Source organism: Orycteropus afer, unplaced genomic scaffold, assembly GCF_000298275.1.
Source record: "Orycteropus afer afer isolate SDZICR_OR568_19922 unplaced genomic scaffold, OryAfe1.0 scaffold00542, whole genome shotgun sequence".
Taxonomy (NCBI): domain Eukaryota; kingdom Metazoa; phylum Chordata; class Mammalia; order Tubulidentata; family Orycteropodidae; genus Orycteropus; species Orycteropus afer.
Genome location: NW_006922129.1, coordinates 929,630 through 941,208, shown reverse-complemented (window position 1 = coordinate 941,208; position 11,579 = coordinate 929,630). Strand labels below are relative to the sequence as shown.

Here is an 11,579-nt window from a genome sequence, read left to right as displayed (position 1 = left end):
GGTGCGGGATCGGGCAGTGTTTCGTTCTGCTGTGCATGGGGTCGCTATGAGTCGGAAACGACTCGACGGCACTTAACAACAACAACAACAATCTTCATGTTGTTGATTTCCAATTTTATAGCATTGTGATCTGAGAAGATGTTTTGTAGTATTTTGAGGTTTTAAAATTAATTGAGGTTTGCTTTGTGGCCTAAAATATGCTCTTTTCTGGAGAAAGTTCCATGTGCACTGGAAAACAATGTATTTTCTGTTGTTGGGTGGAGTGCTCTGTATACGAACCCGTGGAGTGGCTGCTGGGTTCAAATCACCCACCTTAACCACTGCACCACTTAGGGTCCTAAATTTTAATCTCTTTAAATGTAACCTATCAATTTTTAAGAAAATTATCAGAAGACAAAAGCTAAATGAAACTGGGAACCCAGGGAGGTTAATAGACCACAAAAGCCTGTTTTTCTTGTCAGGGCATTTGCCAAATTCAGTAAAGTTGAAATTCAGTGTTGAGGAAGCAAATGGCAGAAGGCACATTCCAGGCCTTTGACAATGTGGGCAGACTAGCAAAAGATTATTCTGTTGGCATAAAGTCAGGATCTCAAGGTTTATACCCTTATGTAGTATGAATTAGAAACTACCACCCCACACCCAACCAGAAACCTCAGAGAATTTGTCTATTTTGAACCTCAGTACTGACTAGACGGGGTGGTGGGGGGACCTCTTCCTGGAGAATTGATACCCACAACGGAGCCCTGAGGTGCCAAATTCACAGTACCAAACGGTCTCAAAAATCTCCAGCTGTGCTAATTTAACACGGCCCTAGGCTGGTAGTAGCCCAGATTTTTGGCAGAAGCAAGTATTTGTTTTCTTTGGAGAAGCTCACTATTGATTGGGATTTTTTCATGTCAATTTGGTAGCTTCTGAATTCAATACCAAATTAATTACTGCAGTTACAGTGAATTACTTAGTATGGCTTTTCTAGCCATGGATTTTGCGACTGCCACCAGATGACTGGGTTGTTGTTGTTGTTGTTGTTATGTGCCGTCGAGTCGGCCCCGACTCATAGCGACCCCTCCTTGGGTTTTCGAGGCAGTATCACTACGGAAGTAGGATTGCCCAACCTTCCTTCCGAGGAGTGGCTGGTGGGTTTGAACCACCAGCCGTCTGGTTAGCAGGCAAGTGACTTAGCCACTATGCTACCAGAGCCCCCGACTGGGTAGAACTATGTAAATGTGAGGTTCATATGGGCCACCAAAGGGATTGGATAGCCTGTTAACAATGTATATAGGGTGCATAGCATCTTTGTAGGGGTGGGACTGTACAGATAAGGTGCATAGAACCCTAATGTGGGGATTGGTCAGTTTTATCATTCCACTAAACCTAAAATGAGCCCTCCTAGAAGCAGAAGGGAGGATCTCACTGCCATCAAGGGAGAGAAGAGTCAGGAATGGAGTGCATCCTTGGTCCTGAGAGCCCTGCAGTGAGTTGATAACAGAGACACAGCAGAGAGGCAGGAGACAGGAGACAACAGAATTGAGAGACCAGCATGGGAGAGGGTGGCTGCCTGCCCACAGAGTGAGAAAGCTGAGGGCCTTTGGGCAGGATGCTGGTGAAGTGGGGCCAACCTATTGGTAAAGTTAAAAGAGGTTTGTTAACAGTTGACCTAGCAGGGCAGAGACCAGGCTGCGAGGCCACGGGCCAAAGGTCATGGCACAGGGAAGACTATCCTGATGAAAGAGTTGTATCCTCATAGTTAACCTGAATTGTAACTTGTTGTTTCTCTAATAAACCCCATGACTGTGAGCACTGTTTATGAGTTCTGTGTGGCTGTATTGCAATGAATTATCAAACGCAGCAGAAAAGTAGAGAGTGCTGTGGGAGGGATGGTTGGTGTCAGAGCTGGTAAAAAGGGTGGAGGATGGCAGCATGTCTGACCTCATAGCAGTCAGCCTTGGAGTGTTGCTGCTGCTGGTGGTAGTTAGAGGAAGTCAGATGTCACAGCCTCTATGCCTTTTTTGTGACAACAAACTCAATACCAAATTAATACATTAAGGGTCTTATTTGTATCACATTTAAATTAACCATAGGTTTTGATATTGATAGAGGTAAGTGACCTAGATCCTTACAACTTAGCTCCTTCATAACTAAGATCCTTTATCTGTCCTTTACATTCTTTGTGACCTTCCAACCACCTTCCTATTTGTTGTTTTGTTGCTTTCTTTCCATTTTCTTCATTTATATATTTTTTTGTTCTTGTTAACAGCTTTTGTGGGTTTTTTTTTTTTTTTAACTTTTTTTGTGTGCATCAGGTGAATACTTACAGAGCAAACCAGTTTTCCATTCAACAATTCATACATATTTTGTTTCAAATCCCCTCAGTGTAACACCACTCATCCCACTTCCTCCCTGTGCTACTGGTTTCCATTCCTCCTTCTCTCCTAACCCTTCCTGTTTTTTGAACTTTGTCCTTGGGCAAATGTTGCCCTTTGATCAGGAATGGTTGATTGTTCAAGAGTGTGTAGCTCCCTAGTGCCTATTGTTTGGCTGAAAACTGAGCCAGGGAGGTGAGTTCAGTTCCAGGCCCCAAAAGAGTCCACCAGTCTCTATCCAACCAGTAAGCCTGGTTTTCTTGTTAACAGTTTTGACTTGAATTTGCAATTCCAACACCTAATATTTAAACTCTAACTTATTTTTTCTATTACTATCTCTACACCAAACCACAAATATATCCATATCCAATCCAGGCTTCAAAAAATTCTCAAGAGAAATTTTCATAAAATATGAATTCTCAGTCATAAATTGAAAACATAAAAGAAAACAAGGCACCATGAGCAACAGTCAGCAGAAACAACAGAGGGCAGGGGGTAGACCTCAAAGACTTCACGTATGAGAAATTATCAGATGCAAAAATATAAAATATTTTAGGCTACCAATTCAAGGAAATAAAAGAATGAGGAAAGAGTTAAAGAAATAAAAAATATGAGCAAAGATCAAGAAGCTATATATTTTTTAATGACCAGATCACTTTTTAACAGAAATAAATAGAACTTACAGATCTACAAAATGAACAAATAGAACTTTTAGAAATGAAAAATATCACCATTGAAATTAAAAATTTGATGGACATGTTTAACAGCAGATTATGCATAGATGAAGAACCGGGGAACTGAAAGTTTGTTCAGAAGAAATAATACAGAGGATAAAACAGAGAGATATGAAAAATACTAGAATAAAGAAGAAGAAACAAAAAAGATGCAGAAAGAAATTATAACATACATTTAATAAGACACCCAGAGGAGAAGAAAGAAAGAATGAGGCAGAGATAAATTTTTAACAAGTAATAGCTGAGACAATAATCCACAGTTTCAAAGAGCCTAATAAATCCCCAGTAGGATAAACTGGAAATCCACATCTACAGGTATCACAGAAAAACTTCAGGTAATCAATTATGAAAAGAAAATACCTTTTTAAAAAAATAATTCTAATTTTATTGATTTTTATATTTAGTTTATTTAATAAAATCACAATTAAAATTTACAAAGATCAAGTACGATTCCATTTATTTTTGCTTACTTCTTTAAACAACTGAGAATTAATACAATTAAAATTTTGGTAAAATAGAAATCACTAAAATAAATAATAAAAAGGAAAATGAAAATGCAAAAGAAAGAGAAAAAAATCTGCACAAGGTAGTCTTATTATAATAAAGTAAAAATCGGGAAATAATAGAAGTGAGTAGGCTTTTAAAAAGGATAACTCATATAAAATTCATGAAGAGAATGATAACAACAACAGAACCCAAACCTGCTGCCCTTGAGTTGATTCCAACTTATAGTGATTCAATGAGCTATAGGAAGAGAAAATATCTTTAAAACAAAGAGTGACATTTAGGCTGAAAGTCACAAGACAATGAAATATCATTAAAATGTGAAGAGAAGTAATTATTGACCTGTAATCATAGTAGCAGCAAAACTACTTTTTAATTGAGGGAGAAAGATGTTTTAGACAAACTAATGAATGATAAAGAGGATGCAATTAGAATTCTGCAGAAATGTTCACCAAAAAACACAATAAAATATTATTTAAAAAATAATTATCAGAGATTAAAAAGATAAAATGCTAATATATTTGAAAATATATATTAAATAGATGAATTCCCAGAAAATATAACTTGCCAAAACTGATTTAAAAAGAAATCGATAATCTGATACTGTTACGTGAATTGAATTGGTAGCTTAAAATATTTTCCTCCAAGAAAATATCAGGCTCCAATGGTTTTACCAACGGAACTAACGATTTCAATTGGATACAAATTATTTCAGCATATAGAAAAATACGAATCTCCCCCATCTCTGTTAAAGAGACTAGCTAAACCTTGGTACCCAAACTTGATAATTACGAGAAGGTGTGTCAGGAGAAAGAGGAGCTCACAAAGGGGACTGAGAGGTACGGGCGGTGAGGTCAAGGGGGCCAAGGGGGCATGCAGTTCCAAGAGGAAAGAATGCTGAATGCTACTGGGTGGTCAAGAAAAAAGAGCACTAAGCGCTTTGGATTTGGCCCTCACAACTCCTGAATAATCTCGTCCAGAGTAGTGATACTGCCTCGGAAACCCAAGGAGGGGTCGCTATGAGTCAGGGCTGACTCAACAGCACATAACAACAACAGAGTCTTTCAGCAGAAGTGCTCCAGGTGGGAACCAGACCGAGCAGGTTGGTGAATGGAAAATGATGAAGAGGAATCAACAAGACTATAAGGGAAAGTCCTGGTAAGGTGATAACAAAAGAGAATGTGGTTAAGGGAGAAGTCTTTTTCTTTAAACAAATGGAATAAACTTGAGCATCTTTATATTCTGAGTAGAAATAACTGGTGGAAAAAGGAGAGGGACTTTTAGCAGCACTAATCCGTGCACACACTTACTGTGGCAGCTTGCAACAACAATAAAATGGCCACAAAATCTTTGTAGATCTTTGCATCAAGAGATGGAGGCTATTTTTTTATCCCTTGAATCTAGAATGGCCCTATGACTTGCTTTGACCAATAGACTGTGGTATAGGTGACATTATATGAGTTCTGAGCCTAGGCAAAGGAGTACTGGTGGCATGGTGCCTAAGGCATTTGACTGCTAACCAGAAAGTTGGCAGTTCAAACTCACCAGCCACTCCATGGAAGGAAGACTGGGCAATCTACTTCTGTAAAGATTTACCACCTTGGAAACCCAAAAAGGTTGGAAACGACTCTCTGGCAATTAGTTTGTTTTTTGAGTTGAGCCAAGGCAACAAGTGGCTTTGCAGCTTCTGGTCTAGGGCTAAGAAGCCTTCTGCCACTGTATGAACAAACCTGGGCTAGCCTATTGGAGATTAAGAAACCATGTGGAGAAAGGGTCCAGAAATCCCAGAAATGCCAACTAAGGCAGTAGATGCACAAATGAAACCATTGTAAAGAGCCAGTTCCAATCAAGAAATCCCAGACAGCCCCTAGAATGACTAAGTTTTGGGTGGTTTGTTATGCAAAAAAAACTAATTGATACAATTTTTAAAGCACATTTTTAAGCACATTCGTCCTTCCTGATTATTTCTAGTCATTATCCTTTTGCTTGAGTTTTCATCCGCCCACTGATTCTTTTAGAACTTAAAGAAAACCTTCCTCTCTCCAGACTGATGTTGCTGTTGTATTGCCAGGTGCCATTGAGTCCATTCAAACTCATGGTGACCCTGTGTACAACAGAGCAAAACACTGGCGGTCCTGCACCATTCTCATAACCGTTGTTAATCTTGAGCCCATTGTTGCAGCTACGGTGTCAATCCATCTGGCTGAGGGGCATCCTCTTTTTTACTGACCCTCTAGTTACAAAGCATAATGTCCTTTTCCAAGAACTGCTCTCTCCTGACAACAGGACCAAAGTACAAGAGGCGATGTTTTTGGGAGAAAGAAGGGCTGTGTATGCACAGGGAGATAGCTCAGGAGGCAGGAGTGCATGGAGGAATGGACACAGGGAAGAGGTAACTATGGGAAGTGGGAGGGGAGCTGTTGCATTGTGATAAATTGTAGTCAATGTTATGAGACAAAGTGTATGTGAACTGCTGTATGGAAAGTGAATTTGCTCTGTAAACTTTCACCCAAATCACAATTAAAAAAAAAAAAAGGCAATGTTTAGGTTACTTCTGCCATTCTAACAGAAATACCATAGGTGGATGGCTTTAACAAACAGGGATTTGTTTACAGTTTAGGAGGCTAGACGTCCGAGTTCAAAGTGTCAAGCTCCAGGGGCTAAGTGAAAGCCCCTTGACCTTGGGCTTCAGCTCTGCCTCTTGCTCCCAGTCCACTGAAGCTGGAGGCTTTTCTTAACTCAGGCAGCTGCTGGCTGCTGAGGTTGGCAAACCCAACGTCAACAAGTAAAAAGGCACAGTCCCAAAATAACCAAACACCATGCCAGACAAGGTCAGCAGACAACATGGCAGCCTGCTGAATGACAGCTCAGCTACATGCAGGGTTTAAGCGTGCCAAAAGCTGCAGAGACTTCTGTCAGAACCTTTCCCTATATACTGAAAGCAGACCACATCCCAAGGCAGCTACCCAACTGCTCCAGTAGATTCTACCATGGAGGTGATTGGCAATCTCGTCATGGGGGAATAACTACATCCAGCTGCCCAACCACTCAAAACTGGGCCCAGCCAAGCTGACACATCAACTTAACTACCACAGGTGAAGTCTTACCATCTTTGCTTCTAAAGAGCACTCCGGCCAGGTCAGCAGAAGAGAGGAAGACTCTCAACAAGATGGACTAACACAGTGGCTGCAACAATGAGCTCAAACATGGCAATGATTGTGAGGATGGTGCAGGCCATGGCAGGGTTTCGTTCTGACGTACACAGGGTCACTGAGTCGGAACTGACTCGATGGCACCTAATAAGATTAGACCAGCACAGGTGGCCTTTCCATTCAGGAAATAATCATTGTAGTCAAAGGAACGTGTTGCTCTGAATGAACAGCCTTGAAACATGGGCTGTGTCCCAGTCAGTCAGTCTAGACGGAATTTTTTTTTTTTAATTGTGATTTGGGTGAAAGTTTACAGTTACATTTTCCATACAGCAGTTCACTTACATTTTAGTCATGGCATTGACTGCAATTTCCCACAATGTAACAGCTCTCCTCCCACTCCCTCCCCACAGTTACCTCTTCCACGTGTCCTTCCTTCCCATGCACTTCTGCCCTATGAGCTGTCTCCCTGTGCATACACTGCCCTTCTATTCTCCCATGGTTGTTCTCTTCAAAGAGTGAATCTGTCTAATGTCAATGTTCAGCTCATATGCCTGTCTTTTGTTTGGCTGGCAGCCACAGGAGTGGGTTCAGTTCCAGACCTGAAGGGCAGCTAGGGCCACAATCTCAGTGGGTCCACCAGGTTCTATCAGACCAGCAAACCTGGTCTTTTTTTTTTTTTTTTTTTAATGATTTTGAGTTTTGTTCCACATTGTTCTCCCACTGTATCCCAGATCTCCTACATGGATCCCCTTGGATGGAAATTTTTGATGGAATCAGCTAAGCATGCAGAACTCTGAATAACCCTTAGCCCTCCTGTCATCCTCCCTACAGCCCTGAAGCTGGTGGATTTACTACCCGGCCATAGTGCTGCACTGGCAGGCTCACAGCTGGCCACTGTCTTCCCTCTGAACATCAGTGGCCTCTTTATACTCTGAGGTTCAAGAGCTGGGGGTCCTGGCTGGGGCCCTTACACCATGGTGGTACCAAACCTGGATCACTTTATCACCTTTCCTCCCTCCATCTTTTTCTGAGCAAAGATCCAGGAAGTCATGGATGTGCTGCTAGCTTGGGAACCCAGTACTCCTGTGGTCATCAAGCCGCAACACAAGCTACAAGTCTGTGTAGAGCAGTGACTAGCAAATAACCCTCCTGGTGAACCGGCTCCTCCAACCTGCCTTTGCTGACCCCCATGGACCTTCACAGATGCCTGGGAAATGACCTCCAGCCAAGCCCTGCCAGCCAGCCACCGGAAGCAGCTCATCTGCAGCGAGGTGGAGTTGCTCCTGTCCTTGGTCTTCTCTACCTGACTTCAAGGGCTTCCTAATTAGTCCGGCTGATTCTGTTCTGACCCCACTCCAATCTCTTATCCAAACTGCAGTGAGTACTTTAAAACACAAACCAGACCATGTCGTTAGCTTGCTCAAAAGGCCAACAACTTTCTATCCCACTCAGCATAAATCCATGAGGCCCTGCAAGATGCCTTCATCTAACTGCAGTCTTTTACTGCCACTCTTTCCTGGTGTGTTGCAGTCCAAACCCATGGATCTTCTTGTTGCTCCAACACACCAACCTTTTCTGCCTTGGGGCCTTTATGCCTTCTGTTCCCTTTTCCTGGAATGCCCTTCCCTAGATCTTTGTATGGCTTTCTTATCATTTACTTCTCTGATCAATCATCATCCCCTCACAGAGGCTTTTCCTGACCATCCTAAATAAAAGAGCCCACTCTCCCACCTCAGCACTCTATGCCCTCCTCACCTTGCCTTTTCTTCTCATTACTAACCCCAACCTGCAATGATTTATTTAGCAGTATTGTTGTTGTTTACTTGTCTGTCTCAATAGAATATAATCTTCATGAGAGGTAGGCTGTTTGTATTGTCAATAGTTGCCATCAAGTTGATTTTAAGTCATGGTGACCCCATGTGTTGCAGAATATAACTGTTCCGTAAAAAAAAAAATCAAACTCACTGCTGTTGAGTCAGAGCCGACTCATATCAACCCCTCCTTGAGTTTCCAATGTGGTGTCACTACAGAAGTAGATTGCCAGTCTTCCTTCCGAGGAGTGGCTGGTGGGTTTGAACTGCCAGCCAAACGCAGTCAAATGCCTTAGGCACCACACCACCAGAGCTCCCTAACTGTTCCGTAGGAGTTTTTAAAAAATATTTTTGTTGTTATTGTTGAGAATATACACAGCAGAGCATATACCAGTGCCTAGAGACCATTCTCAAAGCTTCTCCTTATATACAGGAAGCAGACCACATACCCAAAGGCAGCTACTCAGCTGCTCACAGTAGATTCCACCATGGAGTTGATTACCAGTCTCATCACAGGGAATACTCCATCCAGCTGCCCAGCCACTCAACCAGGCCCAGCCAAGCTGACATACAAACATAACCATCACATATGCGGACAGCTCTGGTAGCATAGTGCCTAAGGCACTTGACTGCTCACTAGAAGGCTGGCGGTTCAAACCCACCAGCCACTCCTCAGAAGGAAGGTTGGGCAATCCTACTTCTGTAGTGATACTGCCTTGGAAACCCAAGGAGGGGTCGCTATGAGTCGGGGCCGACTCGACGGCAAACAACAACAAATTAAGAGCTCAAGGAAGACGTTCTTTACTAGTTAAGCCAAACTACTGTTTGCTTTTAAGAACATTTCTGGTTTAAAGATTATCTCAGGTCAATAGTTTCAGGGTGGATCCAGCCTCTATGGCTCCAGAAAATCTGGATTCCATGAGAATTTGAAATTGTTTTACATTTTTCCCATTTTGGTCAGGAATCTTCTATAGCATCTTTGATCAGAATGTTAACTAATGGTAGCCAGGCACCATCCAATTCTTTGGTCTCATGGGAGAGGGAGACAGTTGTTCATGGAGGCGCCATAGGGTTTGCAAAGTAGTGACTTTTCAGATCACCAGTCCTGTCTTCCAAGGCACCTCTGGGTAGGTTCAAACTGCCAACCTTTTGGCTAGTAGTCAAGGGGTTAACTATTGACACCGCCGAGACTCCTTTGACCTAGAATAGTGTCTGAGAAATTGAAGATTCCAAATATTCACTGAATGAATGAATTCAAGTGAGATGACTGACATATCATCTCTGTGTCTTGCACTTTCTCTGGGTGGCCTACACCCTATGAGAAATGGGCAACTGTTCAACAGACCTGTCTGCTGCAGTTGCTGATTACTACATATGCATGAGTTATCACTGGAGTTCTTGGGTGGTGCAAATGGTAAATGCACTCATCTGCTAACCAAAAGGTAAGAGGGTCAAGTCCACCCAAGGGCACCTTGAAAGACAGGCTTGGCAATCTATTTTGAAAAAGTCAGCCACTGAAAACCTTTGGAAGACACTTCTACTCTGACACAAGGTCACCATGAGTTGGCATAGACTCCAGGCAACTGGTACTGGTAAATTGTTTATCACTGTTAATGTCTCACATTTACACTGGGGCAGTATAATTTCCCATGCAGTTTTCTATTATTATTTTTATTTTGGCCAACCCTCACAAGAACATTCTCCCCCATTTCACTAGTGAGGGCCGGGGAGGGCACACACAGAACTGAGCCAGTCCTGGTCCAAGTGTGGTTCCAGAGATGGACAGAAATACTGGTGATGGCAGTGGCTAGAGGAGGAATCTCTTCACAAGAAAACCCATCTCTTTCAGGGCTTGAAGTGGACCACCCTTAACTCCTCTCCAAGGCTGGCTGACCAGTCCTCTCAGTTTCCTGGAAGCAGTTTCTTGGCTTGGAAGTCTTTCCTTAGAAGAGTCCAACTCCTTCCCAGTACGTGTTGGTGCAGGGTCTCCTAGTCTCCCACCTTGGGTTCCTTCTGGTTCTTGTTCACCTCTGCCTCTGGCTATGAGGCTTCCCTGACCACCCTAAAGGGCGCCCCATGTCCAGGAACAATCACATCTGCAGCACTTAGGACCTTCTTCCGGCTCCGCTCTTGGGCCACTGGGTCCTCACTCAGTGCCTGCCAGGAGTCCTCGTCCCCATCGCGTTCAAATACGTCACCCACCACCACCACGGTGCCCAGGGCTGTGTCCCCGACCATCACACTCACATCCCTCTGCCCGCCATGGCCCGGAGTGGCCCACACCTCGAGACTGGGCCCCAGCTGCAGGGGCCGCTCCTCACTCAGTCCGTGGGGCAGGTAGCGGCCCCCTGGGAGGCAGAAGTCGTGAGAGACCAGAAGAGCCGCCCCCGGGAACAGCCCCAGGTTCCCGATGTGATCAGAGTGCCCGTGGGTCCCCACCACTAGAGTCACGTCTTCTGGGGCCACGCCCTGTTCCGCCAGGGCCCCCAACACTGCCTCTCGGGCCCAGGGACCCCCAGTGTCCACGACAATAGGGCCACGGGCAGCCTCCTCCAGAGCTGTCTTCGTCTCGCCGCTTCCGGAAAGGGGCTCTCGGTGACTGGAGCCCAGGGCCCAGTCCTGGGGCAGGACGAGGGTCACGGAACCGTCGGCGCGCACAACATCACCCACCCCCTCGGGCTCCACGTAGCCCTGCAGCAGAACCACGACGGAGTAGGGGCCTCCAGGCACCAGCAGAGGCGGTTCCCCGGGCAGCGGCTCGGTCCGCACTAGGCTATTCATGGTAGGCGAGGGATGGGCTGAGAAAGAAAGTGGGGCCGTGGGCAAACAGTCAGTTTCTCCGCGTTCCCACACTATCCGGCTCCCCCCACTATCCAATGGTATCTTCCATGTCTCGTCATTATCACCCCTTAACCCACCAGCCGCTCCGCGGAAGAAGGGGAGATCTACTCAGTAAAGATTTATGGCCTCAGAAACCCAATGGGGGTCGCTATGAGTGCGAAACAACTCGATGGCAGT

At 44.3% G+C, this 11,579-nt stretch overlaps 1 protein-coding gene across 1 annotated transcript; it reads right to left on the bottom strand.

The window, feature by feature from the left end:
* Positions 1 to 10,601: 10,601 nt before the first annotated feature.
* On the bottom strand, positions 10,602 to 11,342 carry MBLAC1 (metallo-beta-lactamase domain containing 1). Its single transcript, XM_007955830.1, has one exon. The coding sequence runs from the start codon at positions 11,340 to 11,342 to the stop codon at positions 10,602 to 10,604; it is 741 nt and encodes a 246-aa protein (XP_007954021.1).
* Positions 11,343 to 11,579: the final 237 nt, after the last annotated feature.

Excerpts from the sequence above, each read along its gene's own strand:
- MBLAC1 (XM_007955830.1), bottom strand. The coding sequence starts at position 11,342 with ATGAATAGCCTAGTGCGGACCGAGCCGCTGCCCGGGGAACCGCCTCTG.